At 48.1% G+C, this 25,549-nt stretch overlaps 2 protein-coding genes across 6 annotated transcripts in view; one reads left to right on the forward strand and one right to left on the reverse strand.

The window, feature by feature from the left end:
- The first annotated feature begins 4,382 nt into the window (after positions 1–4,382).
- Positions 4,383–16,089, forward strand: RAB14 (RAB14, member RAS oncogene family). Of its 3 annotated transcripts, XM_087943885.1 has the most exons (9): positions 4,383–4,580; positions 5,737–5,789; positions 9,486–9,544; positions 10,364–10,417; positions 10,945–11,122; positions 11,500–11,566; positions 12,376–12,463; positions 12,897–12,927; positions 13,881–16,089. In XM_087943885.1, exons 3-9 carry the CDS (start codon positions 9,493–9,495, stop codon positions 14,056–14,058), a joined length of 648 nt encoding a protein of 215 aa, XP_087800011.1. In that variant the 5' UTR covers positions 4,383–4,580; positions 5,737–5,789; positions 9,486–9,492; the 3' UTR covers positions 14,059–16,089. The 3 variants fall into 3 exon arrangements, with proteins under 3 accessions (XP_087800011.1, XP_087800010.1, XP_087800009.1); XM_087943884.1 differs by lacking the exon at positions 5,737–5,789; XM_087943883.1 differs by lacking the exons at positions 4,383–4,580; positions 5,737–5,789 and adding an exon at positions 5,379–5,477.
- Positions 16,090–17,383: 1,294 nt separating this feature from the next.
- The window catches only part of CNTRL (centriolin), a 34,188-nt gene continuing 26,022 nt past the window's right edge, over positions 17,384–25,549 (reverse strand). For all 3 annotated transcript variants that reach the window (XM_087943879.1, XM_087943878.1, XM_087943881.1), the window contains 12 exons: positions 25,395–25,510; positions 24,439–24,656; positions 23,964–24,121; positions 23,714–23,787; positions 23,064–23,252; positions 22,176–22,401; positions 21,067–21,272; positions 19,998–20,138; positions 19,387–19,662; positions 18,977–19,039; positions 18,122–18,310; positions 17,384–17,476 (listed from right to left, as the gene is read on the reverse strand). In XM_087943879.1, the coding sequence (XP_087800005.1) occupies positions 17,405–17,476; positions 18,122–18,310; positions 18,977–19,039; positions 19,387–19,662; positions 19,998–20,138; positions 21,067–21,272; positions 22,176–22,401; positions 23,064–23,252; positions 23,714–23,787; positions 23,964–24,121; positions 24,439–24,656; positions 25,395–25,510 (1,928 nt within the window). In that variant the 3' untranslated portion in view covers positions 17,384–17,404. The remainder of the gene's footprint in view (positions 17,477–18,121; positions 18,311–18,976; positions 19,040–19,386; positions 19,663–19,997; positions 20,139–21,066; positions 21,273–22,175; positions 22,402–23,063; positions 23,253–23,713; positions 23,788–23,963; positions 24,122–24,438; positions 24,657–25,394; positions 25,511–25,549) is intronic.

Here is a 25,549-nt window from a genome sequence, read left to right on the forward strand (position 1 = left end):
AGACTGGACAACAGTGTGTCTGAAATGCTATAGGGGCTCCTGCTGGAGTAGGGGGTTGGAGTAGATGACCTCCAAGGTCCCTTCCAACTCTGTTCTTCTGTAATTCTGGATGTTACCCTGCACAGACTAAGAACCCCACGGTTGGTGCCTGAGCTGCATGCAACTTCTCTAGTGAGACCAGCTTGCCCCCCCACCCTTGTTGGCTCCTTCCTTGCATACTGGGGTAGACTGCTCCTGCAATTGGAGGTGTCTTTCATCCACCCCTCCCCTTTCTGAAAAAGTCAGACAGAGCCTCAAGAAAGGCAGTTCTACCCAGGCTGTGATGTGTTGACGTGAACAGAAAAGTATCTGTGCATTTATAAACATGATGCCAATTGAAGCACCCTTCTTTAAGTGGTCAGCTCGTTCCCAGGCTGTTCGTGGCCAGATGATCGCTTTTCCATAGCCTTCTGCCCTTGAACTACAGTTCCCATCATCCTCAGTCACTGTGGCTTGACAGGTGATCGATTCACAGCTTGCAGAGATGGCAGGAGGAGACCATGTTCTGGCCAAGAATCCCAATTGAAGCATCTCTCCGTCCATCTTCTGATAGAACATCCTAGGTAACCTGAGGATCCCCCAGGTCAGTACAATTAAAACGATACTTTTAATTTTGGCTTGATCACTTCATTGGTGTGTTCATCTGGCCCGGGTTGATATCCCCAAAATTGATTTTGTTTTGGCCTTTGCCACGTTGTTCCGATGTTTATTAGTGGCAGATGGAACTCCGTAATACGTCTCATTTTTATGTTTATTTTTGTTTTTTAAAAAAGCTTCTCTTTTTATGGTTAACTTCAAAATGTCTGAGGAAGAACTGGAGGCAGTTGGAAAGAGTGAGTCACTTCTCCATGGAGGAAGGAAGGAAAGAACGAAAGAGGATCCAACTTCAAAAGGAGCTTTTCTGAGGAACCACATTACAAGCCTACGAACGGTGGGAAAGGCAGGCAGATAGTCTCACCAAAGGAAGAACACTTTGTGCCCATATAAAGGGCTTCTCCAATGCTGATCACTCTTCATGGCTCTCTCTTCGTTAGATCTGCCTCCCCCAGCCGTTTTATATAAGGCCATTTCTGGCTGCAGTTGCTGGAAATTTTAATTCGGGGATGGATCCCCCTGCAGGATCTCTATCTGTGGGGTGACCAAGACTTGATGCCAGCTGGGTGCTGAGAAAGTGATGGGGCCTATTAAACCAGCTCACTCCGTGACGCGGCGGTGGGGATTTGAACCGCTGAACTGCCGACCTTTCTGATCAACAAGCTCAGTGTCTTAGCCCCTGAGCCACTGTGTCCCTTTACACTAGACGTATTTAAACTAGATGTTCATTAAACTAAAACTAAAAGTAGACCTTTGTTGTGTCTGTGCAGACGCAGGTGTGAAGCATACACACACACACACCCCGTGGTCCAAGCGTAGAGAACGCAGTTAAGAAGATGGAGTAATGATTAGGTTTAACTATGAAAGAGGGCTAGTAGTGGGACAGTCAAGTCGATTTTTTTGTTGCAGATCCTGGCTCCTCTCAGTTACTTCGACGGAATCCAACCCGTACAAATCCCATTAAGCTAGATGTACCCAGTTCCTGCCAGCCTGCTTCGTTTCCATAATGCCAGGGAATCTTGCCCTGTTAGTTTCATTCGACAGACGAAACACCCGTCTGATTTGCACACCAGCAGCCACAGGCAAATGTGCAGATGACTCAGTACAACATGGTTCCTTGTCTAAAAGCCTTTGTGCGCGCACGGCTCCACTAAGCAGGATCTTTGGGGAACAACAATAGCTTTATTTGTTGGACAATTGCTGAGACAACACCAGCCTTTGTTCGATAATGGAAAATTGCACGAGTTTTGACTCTGCAGACTCTAAAAGAGCAATAAAAACTGCCTGTGGCTGTTATATTTCCCCCAAAAAAATACACGTTTTGGAATTGTTTGAGAGGTCAGCTATTCAGATCAACTTGGAATGTCTTTGTCCTTCTAGGTAATCCTCGATTTAAAAGCGATTTTCCGCTGTTTTTCACTCATACAGCCAGTTGCAGCATCCGCGCGATCGTGAGCTCAAAATTCGGATGATTGGCAACTGATTCAATCAATCCATCAAAATCAATCAATCAAATGCTTATTGTCGATGCACAACATGCGTACAATGAAATTGAAATGAGCCTCCTTGGTGCTGGCCCTGCACGTCTATCACGTTAAACCTAATTGTGGTGTTTATGTTGCCTTCAGAAGTCTGTCAGGCCAAAGACAAAAGCTGTTTTTCAGCCTCTTCGTTCGGCTGCCCGATGGACGGAGAGGAAAGAGGTGCTGACCAGGGTGTGAATCGTCCCGGAGGATTTTCCGCACTCGGCTGAGGCAGCAACGGGTTCTGGCGGTTTCGTCCAGTGGTGTCAGGGGACAGCCCACAATTTTGGGTGCTGTGCTCATCACCCTCCGTGATGCCTTTTTGTCCACGGCTGTCAAGCCAGCATCCCACACCGTGACACAATATGTAAGGACGCTTTCTCTTGCAGACCGGAAAAAGGAAGTCATCCGTTGTGGTTCCACCTGATGTTTCCTACGGAAACGGAGTCCCTGTTGAGCCTTCCTGGCCACCTGTGTGGTGTTATTTCTCCAGGTGAGGCCTTGGCTAAGGTGGACCCCCAGGAATGGGAAAGAGGGGAACCCCTCCACGCAGCCCCACCCCCCCGGATGCAGATGGGGCAGGTCCCTCCCTCGCCTTCCAGACCAGGTCTAAGCACCACCTCCTTCGTCTTGCTGGGGTTTAGGTGCAGGTTGTTTTCTGAGCCCCATGTTTATGACGGCCGCCGTGGTCCTGTGGGTCACAAGCACAGAGATGGGGAAGCCAGATTCATTGAACAGCCGTGTTAGGAACTCAGCAGCCCTTAACGATTCACTTAACGACTGGGGCAAGAACGGCCAAAGTCACTTACGGACGGTAGGCAGCGGAAACCTGTTTGGGTTTTGCACGGTGCATTAAACTGGCTTCCATCCCAGGCGGAAGGAATTTTATTATTCTTTTATTAATTGACATTTTATTATTTCTTCTCCCAAGAGGCTCCGGCTTTGTGTGGCTCCAAGTTTGAATCCTGATCATCTCCTTGGCTGGATCAATGCATCAACGAACACTGTGTTAACCTTATGAATAATAAAATGATTTTAATATACCCCCCCACCCAAAAAAAAAAAACCCATTATCTAAGGAGTGGACTAAATGTCCATGGAGGTGCTTATGCAAGAGGCAACTGGACTGACTTGTGTTTCTTTGAGCTGTCTAGAAAACTTGCAGGCAAAAATTCAACTACCAAAGTTGAATGCAAGCTGAAAGGGAGGGGCTAGGTGAGTGGGCGGAGCCAGAAGGAGTGCGGATGCAGCTCCTCGATTTTGAAAAAAAATCTTTTTTTTTTCCTGTGTGTTATACCCCGCCCATTTGGGAGGCTGGCTCCCCCCCCCTTTGGCTTCTATCTGCGCATGCTTGATTCTTTTAAATGCCCAGGCTGGGCCTAATCAGTTAAAACTTTCATTTATTTTATTCTTCTTTTAAAGGTTTTTTTTTTTGCCTGCTTTTCCCAACCATGGAGCAATGCTGCCATCTCGTAGCGAAAGAAAAGTGGTGCATCGCATTACTTTTTTTCCGTTTCTAAAAAGCTTATTTGCAAGCATTTCACGAACCAGAAAGCCACCCCCCCCCGGTCGGATTCACACGACCCTCCTCGCCTAGTGAGTGATTCACACGTGTTTGGGTTATGCACGGTGCATGGAACTGGCTATTAACCCGTGCAGTATCCCTGGGACAGCCTCTCCTCTCCCCCCCCTAAAAAATCTGGACTTGCAAGCAGTGAAGATTGCAGGCAGAAATCCAACTGGTCGGCAGGAGGGTAATTCCCTGTTGAATACAAGCCGAAGGGGAGGGGCTAAGAGAATGGGCGGAGCCAGAGCGACGGCGGACGGAGTTTTGCGTCCCTCCCTCCTCTCCCGTCTGCGCGTGCGTCCCCCGTCTCCTGTCTGCGCATGCTCTTCGTTTTAAGCCGACCAAACAAGAACCGGGTCTTCTTAACGCAGGCGCTCTGAGGCCACCCTTTCTGCCCCGCCTTCGCTCTTTCCCCGAAGGAAAAAAAATCCCCAAACCGCGAAACCTACTCCGGGCCCCGCCTCCTCGTCCGTCCCGATTGGCCCTTTCCACTGCCGCATCCCGCCCCCCCCCTTGCGCCGACTTTTGTTTCTCGTCGCCCGCCCTCCTCTTTTCTTCCGCGGGGGGCTATAATCTGACAGAGAAAGAGGCTGGGCCCGCCGGCCCCGCCCCGCGCGAAGTGGGCGGGGACACCCAGCGGAAAGGCCCGCCGCCATCTTGGATCGCGGGTGCCTGTGAGGGAAGAGGAGGGGCGGCGGCGACGAAAGAGGGAAGAAGAAGGAGAAGGAAGAGGAGGAGGAGACCCCGCCGCCGCCCACCGCCCGCCCGCCGCTCCCTGCGCCTTCCGCGGCTCCCGCTGCTGTGGCCGCCGCTGCCTCCCCAGCCAAGCTGCCCAGTCACCAGCCCCTCGAGCCCAGGTAAATCCGGACGGCCTAAAGCCAGGCCTTCCGGCCCCGGGGCCTCCCCGGAGGTTGCCTAGCAACGGGAGAGGACACCGCCTCCCCCCCTCCAGGCCAGAGGAGGGAGAGGGGGGCTGGATGGCGCCCATCGTCCCCAGCCACGCACTGCCTGGGGGAGAGCAGCCCGCAGCCCATCCTTCGGCTCTCTGCCCCGGGACGCCTGGGCCTGGAGGGACCCTGCTGCGGGGGGCAGCCAGGCCTCGAGGAGCTGCGATCGTTGGGCCGGGGGGTGAAAGGGGGGGTGGGTGGGGGGTGTTGGAGGAGCGTTTCTGGCTTCCCTCCTCCCTCCCTCCCTCCATATCTTTCTTCCCCTTCTCTTTGTGTCCCCCCTCTCTCTCTTCCGTCCGCCCTCCAGTCCAGTCTTTTGGCAGCCCGAACCTCCCTCCCTCGATGGGTTAAAACAGGGAATGTCCAACCTTGGCAACGTTTTAAGACTCGGGGACTTCAACTCCCAGGGTTCCCTTCCCCTTTGCTGGCTGGGGAATTATTCTGGCTGTTGAAGCCCACAAATCTTAAAAGGTTGCCGAGGTGGGAGCGGCCCTGCGTGAAAACTTTAGAAAAGTGCCTTAGACCAGAGGTCTCCAACCTGGGCAACTTTAAGACTTGTGGACTTCAACTCCCAGAATTCTCCAGCCAGCTCTGCTGGCTGGAGAATTCTGGGAGTTGAAGTCCACAAGTCTTAAAGTTGCCCAGGTTGAGACCTCTGCCTTAGACCACATTCCTTGGAACGGAGGTCTTTTTGCTTGCTTAGGTATTCAATTGGGGTGGCGCCTATCTCACTGGTGAGCAGGCTGGCTGGCTTTGGGACAGTCCCTCTTTCAGCCCAGCCCACCTTGCAGGGATGTTGTTGTTGAGGTGAGTGGCGTATAAATTCAGTAAACGTAAGAGGGGAGCAATATTAGGTATGTTCATCGTGTGGATCGCTTAATACAGTGATAAAGGCAGGATCAAAATCCAATGAGTAAAAATGAACAAACAGCATTTTATTCCCAGGATGCCTTTGAAGGGTTGGGGTGCAGCTGCTTTCGGAGAGAGGGCCCCTCTTTGCCCACAGCTTGTCTAAGCAATGTTTTTGACCCTCATTTAAATTCTTTACCTTAAATACCTTTACCAGTCCCAAGTCCTGAAGGGATCAAGGACGCCTCTTTCTTCTTTCTGTGGAGAAAGGTAGAAGCCTGTGTCTGTGACGCTGCCTTTATTTGTAAACTAACATACAACATGAGTACACAACAATGTGCAGTGAATGCCACTTGTGTTGTGTTATTAGAGCAGGGCAAATGAGCAGTTAAAAAGGGGGGCGGATTGAGGACTTTGGATAAGTCCTTCTTAAGTAGGCTAAGCGTAGGAATGCTTGAAACAAGAAATTTTGCCTGGAATCTGAAGTGAAAGGGGTAAGAAGTGAAAGTGGTAAGATCTATTTATTGTACTGATTTTTTTTTTAAATTGCATTGTTAAATGCTTTACCCATAATAGATCTTCAGTGAGAGATGTTGTGCAATTGGCTCTGAGTAGCTAAGGTGAGCTGTGCACATCTTTTATCTTTAAATCAGCATATGTGCACTGAACAGTTACGCTTCCTTGTAACAATGTGGCACGAATGTAACAAACTAACTTTCCTTGCTTGTTTTTCAAATTAACAAAGCAGAGGCTCTTTCTCACAAGGAAAAACCAGTTAAGAATCCTGTATCCTGATGAACTTGTTTTGCAGATTTTTCCACTCGGGCCAATAATATTTTATGAAAGATTCCTGGCAAATTACTATCATAGGTTAAGGGGATTATGGGGCATGTCTTTCATATTTAGGGGTGGTACCCTTTGCTAAAATTTTAGCTTTTGGTTGCTGGGTCTGTTTGGCTCACTTTGTTTGCTTGGGGCGATTCACACCTGCAAAGGCGTGAATCTTGTTAAATTCAGATTTTGCCTGGCCGGTGCCTTCTTTAACACCAGCCCCAGACCTGCAAACTCGTCATGCCAATTTTGGCTATATTTACCTGGTCTGAGGGGCAGTTAATGTTCTCAAACATTTAGAAGGCACAAAATAGGAAACGTTGACCTGAGATCAAGCCTTGCGCTCTTAGCATTGCATTTGCAGTCCCTGGACACAAAAAAGGAATGACTAGAATAACCTCCATAGTTGTAAACGTGGGAGGATTTCCCTCCAGTTGTCAATGATTTCACTTTGGAGACTTGCCACCGTTTTGTCATATCTAAGAAGCTTTGTCCGTTATTCCTGGATGTGTGCTGACTTTTCAGGCTAGTGCCAGACAAGGGAGTGGCTTGGTAAACGACATTTTAAGGCCCCTTACCGTTTCCCATGGCAATCTCTGAACTTTGCACACATACTGGTTGGTCATTGTCGGGCATTGACTTTCCCAAAGGGCAGTGGCACAATTGCCATCAGGAAAAATAAAAGCCGTGCAACCTCACAGCTTTTAACAAAGAGAAGAGTTCACCCTGGGTTTCCCTTAAGGGCGCTGCAGAGTTGGGAGCACTGGTTTGAGCTGCACACTCTTGAAAGAGGAGTTAGGCACAAGGGGTCCTCGGCTTACAACTGTTCATTTAGTGGCCGTTCAAAGTTACAATGGCACTGGGGCTTATGACCGTTTCCCACACAACCATTGTGGCATCCCCATGGTCATGTGATCGAAATTTAGGTGCTTGGTCAACTGACTCATACTTACGACGGTTGCAATGTTTATCCTCTTTAGCGACCTCCTGGGCAAGCAAAGCAAGGGGGAAGCCAGACTGACTTCACATCTTGCTCACTTAACAACTGCGGCAAGAAAGGTCCTAAAATGGGGCAAAAGTCACGGAGCCAACGTTTCACCCGGCAACAGAAACGTTGGGCTCCGTTGTGGTCATAAGCCGAGGGCTACCTGCATAGCAGGACATCATTTGCTCTTTGAGGTGTTTTCTTTCTTTTCTTTTCCTCTTGAGTTCTCAAACTTGCCATTGTAAACAGGCGTACGTTTGGGCTCTGCGCCAGGGTGTGTGTGCAAGAGGACACACACACACCCTTGAAGGCAGTTCTTTGGCGCTTTTGGAAACATCGGTTCGATCTAGAAGCCTTTGCATTGTTCGCTATTTTGCCAAAGAACGATCAAAGCGGCGCCTTAAGATCTCGCCAGCATGTGCAGGGCTTGAAATAGTGCCTTTCGTTCATACGACACGGGCTCTCCAGTGGAAGTGCAAAGGCCACACCACGCTGTGTGTGACGCTCTTCTGTATAGAACGGATGAATTCCAATCAGATGACGGCCACGTGCTTACTAGAAGGAGCTTACGCCTGGGAAATCACATCTTCTGAAGCGGGGAATGACCTAAACCCTCAGACGGAGCTCAGAATTTGTTTTTTTTCTAGTGGGAAAGGATCCCAGCCGTCCTGCATTCTGGCTTCTCCTCCGAGACAGATTCTTTCTCCTGATGCCAGCGTTGTATTTTTCTTTCAAACCTACAAGAGTATAGATTTCTCCTTAAGCAACTTAAGCTTTTTTGGTTTTGTTTGGGACAACAAATAAATGTAGCCTTGCCCTCTTTAAAATTAATCGACTTGCCACTGGTTTTACTAACACAATTGGATTTTTGCTGCTTGCCCTGTCCCAAGCAACATTTCATCTGCCTGCTTGAATTGGCTGTAGACATTGAATAAATAAATTCATTTCCAATGAATGTCCATTCACTTGCGGTCTCCTATTCCTTGTTTTCAGTGAATTCGGTTAATATAGTAACCTTTCCTTTGATATCTGTGTAATGTAGTTCTGCTTCATTATTTTAACTTGCTCATTAAAAAAACCCACACTGGCTAACATAGTTTACATATGAGGCTTCTCCCTTCATCCCTAAACCAATGAGGAAACTTTATTTAAGACTTAGACATAGGTAAACAGCCTGGTGAATGCTTGAGAATCTTTTTTTGCTACATTTTTTTTAATTAAAGGCGCAATTAGATAATTTCTCACAGGAAAAAGAGATAAGAGGCTTAAAATAATGGGGAGCAGGCAATCTTAGCATTTTGATTGCTCAATAAATTCTCACACTATCCTCCCAGGAAATTGAGAAAGGGTGCATGGAATCTCTGAAGCATCTAGGTGTGTCCACTGTGGGGAAAAAAAATCTTCCGTGATATTTTTGGATCTTAAAGGAATGAATATGCTGCTGATCTTTGTGATTGGAGGGCAAATCGGGAAGATTGTGTGGCCCTCAACAACAGTTCGTTTAGTGAGCATTCACAGCTGCAACAGCACTGGAGAAAGTGACTTACACCCGTTTTTCACACAACCGTTGCAGCATAGTTTAAAAAGTTTCCAATTTTAATATTTCCTTCTTTGAAATACAGGTAGTCCTCAAGTTATGACCACAATTGAGCCCAAATTTTATGTTGTTAAGTGAGACATTTGTTAAGTAGCTTTGCTCCATTTTACGATCTTTCTCGCCACATGTTAAGTGAATCACTGCAGTTCTTAAATCAGGAACACGGTTGTTAAGTGAATCTGGCTTCCCCATTGACTTGGCTCGTCAGAAGGTCGTAAAAGGGGATCCCGTGACACTGTGACCGCCATAAATGAGTCCATCGCCAAGTGGGTCAAATTTTGATCATGTGATCATGGGGATGCTACAGTGGTAAGTGTGAAAAATGGTGATGTCACTTTTTCCAGTGTCGTCTTAACTTTGAACAGTCACTCAATGGACTGTTGTAAGTCGAGGACTATGTATCTCAGTAAGTATGCAAGGAGTCTGTTGACTTTGGGGTTGTGTGTCTCTTTTACCTTAAGGACCAACTATGAGTTGTGAACAAAACAGGAAATTGGATAGCACCAGATCCAAGGATACTCCTGTTAAGCGGTTTCTCTTTTTTCTTTTCTAGTGCCACAATGGCAACTGCACCTTACAACTATTCCTACATTTTTAAATACATCATTATCGGTAAGTCCTCCTTATTTCTGCTACAGCACTCTTCCAGGTGCTTTTTGACTGCAGCTGGCTTGGGATAATAGAAGTTGTGGGAAGAAGATGCTGCTGGAAGGGCCCAACCTACCAACCACGAGTAAAATGAAAAAAGGGATCTAGTTTCGGGATCCGGCGTGCAAGGCTCGGGGGGAAGGTGGCCTACAAAGTCACAAGTCACCCATGCGCTGATTGTGACGCTTTTAATTTGGTGGTTTTGGGGACTCGGCCCCATTCATCCCAAAGCAGGACTTTATTTTTATTTTTAACGCTTAGACTGCTGCATTATTTCACGAATAAATCTCTCAGCCTGTAGATAGCTTTTTTCAGTCTGGATGAGTTTTGGATTTCCAAGCGAGGAAGTGAGGTAGAATGATTGACCCTTTAGACACGTCCTTCAGTGGCTACTCTGGGGGTGCCAACATTTGATCCTTGTTTTGTGTCTGGTTTTCGTGTGTTTTTAAAACCATGTCTAACGCCTAGCATGTTGTATAAAACACAAGTTACGATCCAAAGTGGAAAATACAGCTAGAGAGTATTCATGTTACTCATCCGTGCTCTCTCGAAGAAATTTAAGAAGCAGGAACATTTTTCTAGTTACTTCCAGTTACAAATTCTGTAATAGCAATACCAGAAAAAAATTCCAAAGCAGTTCTCAGTAGCATTATACACTAATTTTTCTTTGGCTTCATATATTCCACAGATAACTTCTGCAGTAGACACTAAGTCAAAGCAGCAGTGATAACCATTTCTAAATATTCTTCTCTTTTCTCTCTTTTTTTTTTTTTTCATTTTAAGGTGATATGGGTGTAGGAAAATCGTGCTTACTCCATCAGTTTACAGAAAAGAAGTGTAAGTGTGCATATCTCTTTCTAATCAAAGTAGTAAACTACAGTGTGACTTTATTCTCTCCGCTTTCCCAACGTGTTAATTTTAGGCTTCTGTTACGTTATTAAACCTGCCTTACAGACTGGTCCTGGATTTCACTGAAGCAAAATGCCTCCCGTTATATAATACACGATCGTTATTGGTTTAAGGTCGTGAACTTTTGTTCAAAGGTAGACTTAACAACCAAAGATGTATACATCCGCTGAAGAGTAAAGCTGGGGAGGTCTTGCCAGAATCCTTGTCTGTTTCTCACTCCTATAAGAAACATGCAGTAGAACAAGTTGGAAATTAATAGTTTCTTGTAATGGGGAAAAAATCACACACACTTAACTGCTGATTTTGGGGCTGCTGTTTGGCCAAGAAGGTGGGTTAAGCAGCCTTCAGATACAACGATCTCCTCCTCCTCGGTTTGTGGGAATCCCTGTGAACGGAAGCCTTGCTTGCGTTAGGTAGTAAGTGCTTTCTTGTTGTTATTTCATTTTGCCTCACAGTTATGGCAGATTGTCCCCATACAATTGGAGTCGAGTTCGGTACCAGGATAATTGAAGTTAGCGGCCAGAAAATTAAGCTGCAGATCTGGGATACGGCGGGACAAGAGAGATTCAGAGCTGTCACACGGAGCTACTACAGAGGCGCCGCAGGAGCCCTTATGGTTTATGACATCACTAGGTAAGGTGATAAGAGATGCCCTTTTGCTGTGGTTTGAACCCAGGGCCACCTGTCTCTTAACCAAGCATGGTTTAGCTGATGCCCTTTTAGCTGACACTACCCTCTGGAACAAAGCAGGAGTCGGACCTATTGTATCAAACCTCCCTTTTAGCCAGATGATAATTTACCAACTTCCTCCAATTGATGTTTGAAAAGCTCCTTCCTACAGGCACCTCGTTTTGATAGGAAAAGGGGAGGGAAGAACCCCAAAACGGAATCTTTCTGTCTCGGACCAAAGGGGATGAAGTCGGCCTTTCTCTTGCTGGGATTGTGTTTAGAGACAGAAAAACGAGCTGGCGTTAACGTGATGAAATGTTTGCTTCCTTTTTGTCCTGCAGAAGAAGTACGTATAACCACTTAAGCAGCTGGCTGACGGACGCAAGGAATCTAACTAACCCAAATACTGTGAGTGTCACAATTTAGAGACATTTGTGTTGGGGTCTGGCTCATCTCCAGCTTGAGATGTCAAGGAATTTCTCCTTAGTCCTAGAGGTTGGATCTCTCCTTGACTCGTTTCCACCCGTTGTTTGTTTCCTGTCCTGCCCTCAGGTGCTTTGGAGAATAAGTTGACCCCCAACTCTTCTTGGGGGCAGCCCCTCGGATATTGGGAGGCTGCTATCCTGCCTCTCCTAGTCCTTCTTTTCATTCAACTAGACATATATCCAATTCCCGCATCCTTCATGTGTTTTAGCCTCCATTTCCCGAGAATGGAATATATCTGCCTCTGCCTCTCAGCTAAACACAACCCATTAATTACTATTTGCTTAAGGGAGACAGCTCTGAAAATGATTTTTTTCTCCGCTCAGCTCCCTATTCCAAGGGATGGAGATTCCTTCCCTTTTGTACAGCCTTGGTTAGACGGTGTGGTTAACTACAGCAGTCATTCTAGCTCACTGGGTTTCTTACTTCCCCTTCTAGCACGTCTGTGTTACGTTTCATAACGAGCAGTTCCTTAAAACGGCTTCCTTAGCATAATGAGACACCAAATTGTCCATTAATTAAAAGCATTTGGATTTCTGGCCTTACCTGACTCCAACCCCCCCCCCCCAAATGTTAAGTCTCTTGGGGAGAGGAAGGGTGTTTCTTAGCTGTGATGAGGGATGCTCTGTAAAAGGATCCAATAGGATCCTTTGGGGCAAAAAAATACCACCCTTGAGCGAGCCCTTTTGTCCACTGCTGGATGTCTGTTAAATGTCTCTTTGTTCTGGATGCAGGTGATCATCCTTATAGGAAACAAAGCAGATCTGGAAGCCCAGAGAGATGTGACATATGAGGAAGCCAAACAATTTGCTGAAGAGAATGGTACGTACAGCTGCTCCGGAGTAATAGCCATAGCCCTTAGACTTCTGTGGTGCTTCACCGTGCTCTGCAGCCCTCTCTAAGCGATTGACAGAGTCAGCCTCTGGCCCCAAACAATCTGGGTCCTCTTTTGACCCACCTCGGAAGGACGGAAGGCTGAGTCAACTTTGAGCCGGTCAGGATCAAACTGCTGGCTGTGGGAATGCAGAATTAGCCTGCAGTGCTGCATTCCAACCACTGCTTGGCCTAGGCAGAACGGAGGGTAGGTAGCGCTCGGCAGAAAGATGGCACAGAAACTGTTTAAAGCAGTGCCAATTTAGGCGCTTTGGGTAGTGGTGTTCAAATTGTATCCAGGACCTTGTTGGTTGGCGAGATCCGAAAGAGGAATATTTTGATTTCCGACCGAGGTTAAACTTGCGTTTTGTTCCCCAAACAGGCTTGCTGTTTCTTGAAGCGAGTGCAAAAACGTAAGTAGGCAGTTGTGAACGTTAAAACATTCCGTTTCATAGATGAATTCAACCCGAAGGAAAAAGGCGTTTTATGAACTGAGATTCTTTCCCCATGAACTTTTTCTCTGCCAAAACAAGAGAGACTGACTGGTGGTGGGAACGTCTGTTTGCAACACAAGAGTCATCTCGATTTATGCCAATGCCGGTGGTTAAAATTGCACTTGTAATGTTGCTAGTTATCGCTTTAAAACATGGGAAGTGCAGCGTGCCAGCAGGAGGGGTGGACTTGGCGGGACTCCTCGATGCTCTCTGAGCAGGTTGCCAGCTTGTAAAGCGTTCCTACGTCTCCTGAACGGTCCCTGCCCGCCTTCCAGCAGGTGGGGCCAGGTTTGCAGTGCCCATCTCACCACGAAAGCCTTTTTCCCAGGCAGCCCATCGCCTCTCTGTGTCTGTGAGCGAGTGGGAGGTATAGGCGCAGGGCTGTAGGCTTCTCTTGGTTATTTCTTTGGAGTAACACTCTTCCCGCTGCCACGCCGCTTGGATGAGCAAAGGGTTGTTCAGGGTCAGGATGCTTCAGCGCTGGTTCTTTTGCCGTTGGTTTCAAATGCCTTTTGGCAGGTTAGGTCCCAGTGTAGGGGTTGTCCCGGGGGTGTGTGTGTGTCCTTCCTGGGTTGGGCGATCCTCGCGAAGGAGGGGATGAATTGCCTGTAGAAGTTTGCTAACCCCAAGAAGCTTAGGGGTGGTTTTCTTGCAGATGTTTCATGACCCACCTAGGGAACCTTGTCCGTGTTGATCATGCACATCGGCAGGGCCAATGGGACCTAGTTAGGTAACAAAACATCTGCCAGGGAGCAGGCTTGGTGGAACACCAGGGACCCCTCCATTCAACCCCTGAGATATAAATAGAGATGCATCGGTCATAAAACCTCCCCAATTAACGCCACTGCTTTTGGCTTGTCCTTTCCCCCCAGAGGCGAGAACGTGGAAGACGCGTTCCTAGAAGCCGCCAAGAAAATCTACCAGAATATCCAAGACGGGAGCCTGGATCTGAACGCGGCCGAGTCAGGGGTACAGCACAAGCCTTCAGCTCCACAGGGCGGCCGGCTAACCAGCGAACCCCAGCCCCAAAGAGAAGGCTGCGGCTGCTAGTGACCTCGGTTCCTTGGCTCTGTTTGTGACCTTTCACCTCTGTCAAGAGCAGTGCTTTTTTGGGGGGGCTGCTTCCGTTTTCCTCTGCACATCTTACCAGGTTTAATTAAAACTCCCGAGGCAAGAGTTTAACACAGTACTAAACTGCTAAAGAGTAAAATAAAGAGAAAAAAACTTAGATGTAATCAGGTTATCAAAGGCAAGTAGAGTCATACCCCATCCCTGCATGGTAAATCTAGACGTCTTTATTCCCCCTCCTCTCCCCTCCCCATAATTGATTGTCCTTGTGAATAGATGTCACCGATTCATGATTTACAAAACAGAGCTCTGATTGCTGGACCTCATGACTTTCTCTCTCTCTCTCTCTCCCCCCCCTCTTTCTCTCTCTCTCCGTTTCTCGTAAAGTTTAACTTTGTTAGCTTCAGCTTTTTTCTCCCGATCTGTAACTGGTCTGTCCTTTTTAGTAACAAAAAAAAAAAAGGGAAAAAAAAGGATAAAAAAGATTTGCTATGAAACTATTTCCAAGGGTAGAATGGGATCCTGCGTAGATTGCTTTCGTTGGGAAACTGGGGGGGGTGTTGGATGGGGATTTTGGGGGAGAGGAGGGAGGAGAGAGACACACTGCTGGGTCCCCCTCCGTCTCTGCCTAGGACACGGGGCAGCTTTGATCTCAGACCCCCTATCCTGAGGCGGCTGCTGCTGCTGCTCCCTATGTTTACCTATACGGGCCCTTATTAGCCAAGCGTAAATATGTATAAATTTTGACTGAACCAAGCTAGACACTCGAACGCATCCTGTGTGTGTGATTTTAATGAAGAAACAAACCCTCAATGACCGGCATTAGAAACTTAAGAAGTGAAGTATCTCTACAGCTCCACTAGGTCACCCTGCCTAGTGACTGCAGGTCATTGTCCACCCCGGTTTAACTTTATGGCGGTTGCCCAAGGCCCAAGAGGATTGCTAGCCCAGCGTGGCACCTCTCTCTGTGCCCTGTGAGCAACCCACTCCTCTTCTTTTGTTGATGTTGTTGTTACTCCAGGGGTCTTGTGTACTTGAGGACGTGCTAACTCACTTTCCCTCTCCCCCCCCCATCCCCCAAGTAGCTCTGCATTTATTCCAGCCACCTTGTTGCCCCACCTTGTGTGAGAAGGCGGGGCTGTGTCGCACACCTGTACGCTTCTGGGAAGGGCCTGTTCGAAACGGGGCGGTTGAGGGGGTTGGGACTCTGCTGCGGCATTGGACCCCCTACAGTTCCACCGGCTGGGCTGCCGATGCTCTTCCCAAGCCCCTCTCTACCGTGGTCCCTGAAAGAGGGTTTGCTGAGTAGGGTGGAGTCACCCCCCCAAAAAAATCCTCTCCACCCTCAATTGTCCTCTCGATGGCAATCTGGTTTAAGATGTGGCTAAGCCTGGCTGGGAAAAAGGATGAGCACCTTTGATTCTGTGGCCTGCAGTGTCTCAAGTGACCATGCCTAGACACACACACACACACACAAACACACCCTCGATGACACTAAAACCAGGCCGTGTCCCAAGTGTGCAAAAGCGAAAGGGGATAACCGGCATTTAATGTACAGTCGACGTGGGAACCTTTAAAATGCCAAAAGTGGGATGTGCAAACGATTCGCATTTGGGTAGCTTGTGCGCTGTCCCTCGCTTACGCGCCCTTGCCGTTGGCTCTAGTTTCTTCCCCCCTCCCGAAATCTCAGAAAGATCCTTTCAAAGTAGGTGGGTGTTACAGGACTTTGCTCTTGGAATTGCACCGTGGGGGGTGGGGTGGGGGGGCAAGGGTTGCCCAGGGACCATGACCTGTTGACACAACTTAAAAAGTTTTGGGCAAAGGCAATTTGCTTCCTGCAGCTTGTTAGCGGTGCAATTTCCTTTTTTTACTCCCCCCCCCCCCACCCAATTCACGTTACAGTAGGTCTTCATTTTCTGTGACAGGATTTATTTGGGCTGCTGTATACTCATTTAATGTAACAATGCTATTATCTAAATATTTGTAAATAAAGTACCTGTATCTAGACAAAAATGAGAGTGAGTCGTTCTTTGGGGAGGCAGGGTAAAGGTGTTACAAATTGTGGGGTGCCTGAGACGAAGGCCTTTTTTTAAAGGGGGAGAGGGCCGGACCTGCAAAACCTTTAAACTAAGGTTGGGCTTCAGTGGTCCCATTCAAGAGGCAGATGGACTTTGTGTTTTTTCCTTAAAGATGTTTCACTCCTCATCCAGGAAGCTTCTTCAGAGACTTCAGACCTGAAGGAGCGAAACGTCTTCAAGGAAAAACAAAGGAAACCCAGTTGCCTTTTGGAAAAACACCTTTGGGGCAACCACGGCCACAGACTTTGAATTCTTCTGTGATGGGTCATAAAGACAGAGGAAGTCTACAGGAGTATTCGTTACCTTCAGAATGGGCTCCGGTTTCCCTTGCTAGCTCGTTTAATGTTTAAGAAAGACAATATGATGGAGGTTAAAGGTGTTATTTCTTTCTTAAATATTAAATGATGTGAGCTATTGGTTGGCCTTTTAAAAACTTCCCAGATAAACTCGCTACAGGCAAATGATGGATGCTGACGGTATCAGCTGTTTGTGCTCCTAGGCAGCTATCATACACCCTAATATCCTACATTTTAAATATTTATTTTTTTGCTGTCTGAATAAAGGAGGGCGAAGAGATTTTCGAGACATTAAATATTGGTGTGATCCTCGTAACGGCCATGGAACACGGACACCCAAAAAGTCGAACTATTTTGTACAAAAAAAATATTTATTCACAAAATATTTTATCCCATAAAAAGCCGTTTGTGCTTTAAAAAAGAAAAAGAAATGTAAAAGAGCAGAAGACACACACACCTCTTCCTCGATTTCCCCTCCACGCCGGAGGAATACAAAGCCACGATGCTGCTTTCAGCATGGCAGAATTCTCTGCTATAGAGATGCGGAAAACCTGAGGACGGGTGAGGAGGCTCGAAGACCATGAACTTGTAAATAAAATGAGGTAGCCTTCATGACTTTCACATCCAATTGGCACGGGCTTCACCAACCCCAATTTGTGCCTAGTATTTTTTCTATAATAACAACAAAAAAGGTGGTGTAAGTACCAAGCAGCAAATTATAGGTTCCCCCTTCCCTCTATGTAACTGGTTTCATTTTATTTGTAAAATATTTCTTCTAGGGAAGCGGCATTTTTGCTCGGAACATGCAATCAGGCTTTGAGCAGAAAACCTTGGCCATGCTAACTAAGGAGGAATATGTGTCAACTGTGACTTAAAAGTCTTGGAATGGGTCAACCCATGTTTGAAACTATTCATAGGCCTTGCACCTCTCACCTGCTTTGTTGAAGCTCTGTCTTAGAGCGGATAAATCACTTGAGATTGGCCTGAAGTGTCTGCAGTCGTCCAGGGAGAAGGGGCTGTGGTGGACTAGGGGAAAAACAACAACCAAAACCTTAACATGAAAAACTAAAAATCGTACCAGCACAATTTTTCATTTTATAAAAGTTGTAAGGAAGCTGGTGCTCTTTTCAGGTAGAAAACACTTTAAATTGATTTCGAATGCTTCCATGGACACGTTTTTCCTTCAAAAGCAATGCTAATCCATATGGATTTTCCAAAGTGAATAGATTCACCGCTCGCAGCGTAACCCAGCGGCCCCCAACCTTTTGGGCACCAGGGACTGGTTTCGTGCATTGCCTGCACCCCAGTTCCTGGCATGCCATGGCCCAGCGCCAATCCATGGAAGGGAGGTCGGGGACCCCTGGCGTAACGCCCTCCCTCCATTCCAAAAAGGCGGCTTTCAATCTTTCCCCAGTTGGCACACCTTGCAAATACCCAGCGCGTAAACCAACGCTGGCTTCGGACCTTTTCAGAAGGATTAGTGCTGTTGTTTTTAACCCTGTTGGATCAAATCTATTTTCCTGATCGAAGACAATAGAGGGACGTTTCAGAAAAAGGCCACGGGGACGTGTCATGAGAAAGGACGCCCCCTTTGGATCCAGGCTTAACGGGGTGAACATTTGGTGTGTGGCTACTGTAAAGATGATGCGAGGGCTAGTGAGGAAAACTTACCTGGTTCTTGGCATCTGTGAGTCCCGAGGAGTTTAACGATGGAAACAAGGAATCCGTAGAGCTGCTGCAGCTAACCAGCTCGTCCAGGGCATCGACCTGTCTCCGCAGGCTATGGAGGGTGCCCTCGGTCTGTTGCTTCCCTTTGATTAGTGCCTCCACTTGCTTCGACATGCACTGCCGGAGTTGGGCCTGGATGGACAAGGGTCCAGTTAAAACATGAGCTAGGAAGATCTGGGCTGCTTGGGACAGGGGTCTCTGCCACTCAGTCTGGCTTCATCACCCAGGAGGGACCTTCCTAATTTAAAGCAAGGAATTCATTCTCCAGGGCTTTAGTCTTACGACCACAAGGGAGCCCAACATTTCTGGGGCTAAGTAAGTTTTGCCCCGTTTGAAGAGCTTCCTTGCTGCAGTTGGTAAGTGAATCACTGCAGTTGGTAAGTGAGTAACCCGGCTGTTAAGCGAATCCGGCTCCCCCAGGCTCTTTGCTGGTCAGAAGGTGGCAAAAGGGGACAACGTGACTCCAGGACACGGCAACTGTCAGAAATATGAGCCCGTCGGCAAGCGCTCAAATGCAGTTGGGTGAAAAAGGGTGATAAGTCACTTTTTTCAGTGTCGTCGTAACTTTAAACAGTCACTAAAGGGACTGTCGTAAGTCGGGGACGATATATCTCAGTAAGTATAGTTGCCAACGGTCCGAATTTTGGTCACATGACCCTGGAGATGATGCAACGGTGAACAAAAGGTCATAGGTTGCTTTTGTGACTTCGAACAGTCACTAAATGAACTGTCGTAAGTCGAGGACTGTCTGTATTGGAGCGTTTCCCAAGCAAATAGCATCTGAATCGTCGTCACTACCTTGAGACGATCCTCCTGGTGCTGCAGTTGTTCCCGGCGCACCTTTCCACGCCACTGTTCATCCTTGAGAGAGGAAAGAACTGGTGAAGAGAAGAATCCCCTTGGCGAGCAGCTGGGATAGGATGGATGGGTGGATGGATGGGTGGATGGATGGATGGATGAATGGATGAACGGGTGGATGGATGAATTAATGGGTGGATGGATGGATGGATGGATGGATGGATGGATGGATGGATGGATGGATGGATGGATGGATGGATGGATGGGTGGATGGATATATATATATATATAAAGAGAGAGAGACTTTCTTGCACGGAAGAGGCGGAAGTCCTTTCTTCCAAGGGGACCTTCACGCTAGCTACAGGGTCCGTGCGTGTCCATGGTACAACTCTGCCTCTTAACATACTTACCGTGATGTGGACTTTAGACAGGTCCAGCTTTTCATCCCAAAGCAGCATCCTGGCCTTGTTTTCGGTGAACGGGTAGTTTTCCTTCAGGCTTTCCACGTCGTTCCAGAGCCTTCCCTTCCCTTCCAGGTCAGCTTCTCTGCCCTCCAATAACTCCGGAGGAGACTGGCTCAGATCCTTCAAACCGTTCCTCATTTTGTCCTTCACTTCCAGCCTGACCAGCTTCACGGTGCCCTTCAACTCTTTCTGCTGCTTCTCCAGCTCCTCCTGGTTCTTCACCTAAGACACAAGAACGGCCATTCCACACCCATGCTGAGCCACCGAGCGGCCTTTTGCACCTCTGGGGTTCTGGGGAGAGTGCCAGGAAGCCCTGGGGGTGGGGGGGGGTGGGGGTGGGGGGAGTTTATCCAATCAAGGCAACTAACACAACATGAGCAGGAGAATCCCCCGAGCCCTCCCCTCTGCCTCACTCAGAGGCCGCGGAGCTTGTGCGCACTGGGCCTGGGAGCCAGTCGCCTTTGGGCAGCGATCCTAGACGGTGGGAAGAAGCCCAGCAGGCCAAGAGGGGGCCGCCATCTTTCTGGGGAGGCCCTTCGGGGGCTCCAGGGTGTTACCTGTGACTTGAGTTGGGCGTGCTCCTCTTGGATGCGGACAAGGTCCCTCATCAGCCGCTTGGCTCGTTGGTGATTCTCTCGGGCCACTTGTTCCAAGGAGGTTATTTCTTGCTGCAAGCCGTAGTTTTCTTGCTTCTGCTCCTAAAATTACAACAGCGGGTTGGAGAAGAATCTGTGTTTGGTTCTTCTTTTCATCTGCCTGGGAATTAACCACCACATTCCATGGAAGGGTGGGGAGAATGCTCCACTGTGATCTTTAAGGACTGAAAGCTACACACACACGTACACACATCGGCCCCAGATGGCCATACCAAAAGGGGCAGGCCTGAGCTGATCCAAAACATCTGGAGGGTACGAATGTCTGGCCCTGTTTCAGATCATCCCAGGTGGATTGGATCCATGTTGTGAGTTATGAGAGAAATCCGGACTGCAAATTGAGAAGGGACCGACTGAAGTCCTACGACTGCCATGGATCCCTTAGGAGGCCTGGAATGAACCATCCTTTCACCCGTGGCCTCCCTAACAGAACCTCACAGAGTTGGAATAAGACTAGCTGAAGTTGTATTCTGGAATCACTTCCAATTAAAACTCTTTTTATTAGTTTATCAAAGTATAAAATACAAAGGAAAAAAAGACATGGAAAGAGAGGAAGGGAAAGAGAAAAAAAAAAAGGAAAAAGGCACCAACTTCCGACTCTCTTTGGTACAGTGGAAGGTAACAACGCTACAACTACAACCCTTTGCTCTTGCACAGCAAGAGATACCAGCCCTTTCTGTAACAGGAAGCCTGCCTCGTTTACAAAAGCAGAATTGAAGTTCCATTTGTTTCCCTCTTCTCATTGCAAACACAACATCTGGAAGCGATTTCAAACTAGAGACAAAATTAAATATAATCTCTTATTTGGATCAAAGAAATCACTTCCAAGTATTGAGGGAGTCTGATAGAACTGGGGCCGAGCCAGCTGCTCTTCGTGTTCAAGAAACCCTCTGGTTTCTCGACATGTGCCCCCCCCCCTTCCACAACCCCCCACCCCCCAATGAAAACGAAGCAGAGGGAGGCTGGCACCTACTTGAAGGGCCCTTTCAAGCTGGGCCCTTTGAGCCTTGATGGTTTCCTTCAAGGTGGCCATCTGCTTCTCCGCTTTCGCGTGGGCTGCTTGGAGCCGGTCCTGGAGCAGCCGCTCCTCCGCTCTGGACAGGCTGAGTTCCCTCTGCAGGGATGAAACCTCGCCCACCTTGTCCTGAAGCTTCTGTTCTTTTTCAGAGAGCTGATGCCCTGGAATCAGAGGAGCCGCGCTTGGTCACCCGGCCAACCTTACCCAGGCGGGTGCTCAGCTCTGCTTTTCGTCTGCTGAAGGACGTCGCTAAGAGAAGTTACGATGATTTGAGCCACAGTGGCGCAGTGGTTAGAGGGCGGTACTGCAGGCTCCTTCTGCTGACAGCCAGCTGACTGCAATTTGGCAGTTCGAATCCCACCAGGCTCAAGGTTGACTCAGCCTCCCGTCCTTCCGAGGTGGGTCAAAGGAGGACCCAGATTGTTGGGGGCCAGAGGCTGACTCTGTACACCACTTAGAGAGGGCCGTGAAGCACTGGGAAGCGGCATATAAGTCTAAGGGCTATTGCAATTGTTGGCCGAGCAGGGTCGAAAGCAGCCAGAGAAATGGTTGAAACCTGTCAGTAAACAGCACTGATTTACCAGGTTAAGACCCAAGGGCACAGTGTCATAAGGAAACAACAAGTAACCACTTAATAGCCAGTCATCCACATCCTAGTTAAATAAATAAGAGCTACACACAACCAGCAGCCATACAAATACAATCCGTAGAACAGTCCAGTGCACATATTCTGGGAGAGAGAAGCCCAAAAGCTTGGAAGAATAAACCTTTGGTCCTGGTGACCAATTCAGATTGGATCCTGTGGAATTCATGATATCTAAATGCTGGTCTCTTTGCAGAGAGCTCAGAATATTTAAAAAGATGCTACAAAGGGAATGTTTTTTTTAGTGGATAAAACTCCCAACTGAACTGTATACAACCAGTTGCCGAGGGAGTCTGGGGCATGACTCTCGCTCTCCCTCCTCCTTAGCTGCTATAATATACCATGCTGCCTTTCTTACTTCATGGAGACGCGCATTCCTCGTGCCAATGCATCCATGTTCCCAGCCTCAAGTGTGACTCACAGGCTTTGCGGAGCTTTTCTTCAAGAGCTGAAATGTGGGATTCCCCCTTCTGGAGCTTCCGGATCCGCTCTTCCATCTCTTGGACCTTGGCCACGGCTTGTGTCAGCTGACCCTGCTGCTCTTCCAGTTCCTGCTCTAGCTGCCGCTTCTGATGCTTCAGCCTGTCAGCATCCTCGGCCAGCCTTTCCTCTTCGTGCTGGATGTCTTCCCTGAGATGCCGAAGGACCTGGAGGAGAGAGCAACCGACCGAGAGTCCAGCTGGCTGGCGGGAAGAGGCTACTGGAACCAGTGGGTGGTCTGCTTCCCTGACTGGTTTGCCTCAAGGCGTTTTGCATGATAGGAATCTGGCATGTTTTCTTTCTAAAACGTCTCGGCTGAAGACCGTTGGTCTAGTTTGGTCTAATAATGAAGGCACCAGGCTAGAAAGCAGGAAACCCCCGAGTTCGAGTCTTGATTTAGTAGTCATGAAAGCCAACTGGGTGACTTTGGAGCAGTCTCTCTCTCTCTCTTTCTTTCTCTTTCTTTCTCTTTCTCTCTCTCTCCCCCCCACAGGGTTGTTGTTGTGGGGAAAACAGGGGGAGGAAAGGGCGTGGAATGTGTTTTCTACCTCGAGTTATTTGTAAAATAATAAAGGCAGGGTATGGATTAAATAAACAGTAGACAAACTCCTGTAAGTGCTAAACAATTGGGCTCAGAGAGTAGCTGTTTTAGGGAGAGGCTACTGAATCGCTGATCTGAGATCAATTATGGTTTCTCCCTTCATGGCTCCTTTCACCCCTCTTAAATCAACCTTTCCATATTTTTTTCCTAATTTGTTCCTTTTCAGAAAGAAAGAATTCAGCCAGATCAGGTCAGATCAAACCCAAAATGGGAAAAAGGTGAATGTACCGTCTCTTGTTTGGCCTGTTTCAGCTCCTGTTCCTCAAGCTCCTTGCGGAGTTGGTGTAGCTGGCTTTCCTTTTCCCTGAGGCCTTCTTGGGTCTCCTGGCACTTCCTGGAAGATTCGTGGAGGTTGTCCTTTAGGGCCTTCTGTTCTTGGATCAGAGCCTCCTTTTCCTTGGCGGCCGCTTTCACGTCCTGCCGTCCCAGAGCGAATAGTCGCGAGAGAAAGATTTAAGATGCTCGTGAATTGATGCAGACCAACCTCTTTGGCATCCCGGAATCCTACTAACTAGGCCATTGCTACAGACAAATCTGGATGCAGCAGCTCACAGGAGGAAAATTGCCAATAGACTGTCTTTTCCTCCTTTTAGTTTCCTGTAGAAAACCATGCCTTCCTGTAACCAGGTTACAGTCTGATTTTGGCTGAGGTTTATCGTTGCTCTGGCTGCATCCTTGGGGGAAGAAAACTGTGGCACTGACTGCCATGCATTTCCCCATCCTTAACACGGAACAGTGAATCTAAACCAGGGGTGTCCAACCTTGGCAACTTTAAGACTTGTGGACTTCAGCTTTGCTGGCTGAGGAACTCTGGGAATTGAAGTCCACAAGTCTTAAAGTTGCCAAGGTTGGACACCCCTGACCTAAACGAAACTCACCTGTTCCAGCAGCTGAAGGTAATGCCTGGAATTGTTCAGTTCTGTCTTCAAAACGTCCAACTCCTCCTTTTTTCCTAAAAGGGGGAAAATAATTGCAGTAGTTTGAGGAAGAGGCCAATCGCCAAGAAAACCAGAAAGGCGGTGGGAGATTTGATTAGAAAGATCGTAATCTTGATCCCGCACAAGGCACTTGTCTATATGCAAAATGACCGGGATGAAAAGAGATTTGGGAGAAACAAAATTCCCCTACCGTGCAAATGTTTCTGTAGCTCGGCGATATCCCTGTTCAGAACTATTTTCTGGTTGTGAAGCTGATCGATTTCAAGCTGCAGTTTTTGGAAATCCAAAACGGATTTTTCCTTGCTGGCGAGAAGAGTTTTGTTGTTATCTTCCGTGGAGGCTAAGGTTCTGCCAAAGGAAAAAAGCCACACTTCCACTTCACAAATGTCCGGGGAGAATCTCGACACCCATGCTTTCCCAAAGGGGCTTTTTCAAAAGGCAACTGGGCTTTGTTTTTTTTCTCTGAAGACGTTTCTCTTCTCATCCGAGAAGCTTCTTCAGCTCTGAAGGGAGGAGAGGAGGAGAATTCTGGGAGTTGAAGTCCTCCAGGCTTAACGTTACCAAGGTTGGACACCCCTGCTCTCAAGCGACCCCCTTGGGGATCTTTCCACTGGCCAATAAGGCCCAAGAAAACGCCCCTCCCCACCCCCAGTGGCCACCCCCACCTTTTGCTCTGGGTGAACTTCTCCTCCAGGCTCTGGCAGTCGGCTTCCAGCTGCCGCTTCTCCTCGCTCAGAGCCTTGACATGGTTTTGCAGGTGGTGGAGCTGGGAGGCCAGCCGCTCGGCCTCCTGCTGAGCCTCCCGGAGGAGCCGCCGCTGCTGCTCCGCCTCCCCTCGCTGGCGCTGGGATGCGTCCTGGAGGGTCTCCAGCTCCAGCTTCTCCTGAGGTTGGAAAAAGACCTGCCTGAAGAGGGCTGCCCAAACTTGGACTCCGCCATCACGGCACCCTCCTTAGTGTCGGGCGGAGCTCTCGCCTCACAATCCGGAGGCTGCGAGTTCAATCCTGGGAAGAGGCCGATATTTCTCTCCCTGGGCACAAGGAGAATACATCTGCTGAACAAAACTCCGCTTTGGCGACAGGGAGGGCATCTGGCCAGTAAACACTCTGCTAGCTCCGTTCAGTTGCCCAGGCTCCACCCCGGCCAGGGATTACGGGGTCGTTAAAAGGGAGATGACGACGACAATCACTGCACCCTCATTGCTGCATCTTAGGGCAGCAAGGATGAGTTTGTTATTATTATTATTGTTGTTATTATTAACTTCATTTGTATGCTGCCCATTCCCATGATTCTAAGTAACTAAAAATCAAAATGACAATAAGGACATCACCCAAATAGAATCAAAAATTATAAACTGGGAAACACAAAGTCATGCATTGGTGCTCTCTTAGCTTGGCCGTTCACTTGCAGACATTTCATTACCCAACAAGGTAACACCATCAGCGCTGCAGTGAGTGTGGAGATTGATCCCTGTTTATATACAGTAGCTTGCCCTGCCTGCCTTAGTGGAGCTGCAGCTTCTTCCTTATTTAGAAGAGTGAGAATAGCCGATGTGATGAGCGAGAAGCTCAAGGCAGAGCTTCCTAAACTGAACCGTCACTACGAAGCGTCTTTCCTTTACCTCTAGCAGCAACCGTTCAATTTTTTCCAACTCGTTTGTCTTTTGGTTATGCTGAAATTTCAGGTTTTCGACCTCCTCTTTTCCCAGATGTGCCGTTCCCAGCATGTGCTTCAGTTCTAATGAATGACAGAAAAGGGCGCTCAGGTGAATACTGG

This window comes from Notechis scutatus, chromosome 15 (assembly GCF_049901735.1).
Source record: "Notechis scutatus isolate UNSWTSFEM ecotype Mainland chromosome 15, rNotScu1.2, whole genome shotgun sequence".
Classification (NCBI taxonomy): domain Eukaryota; kingdom Metazoa; phylum Chordata; class Lepidosauria; order Squamata; family Elapidae; genus Notechis; species Notechis scutatus.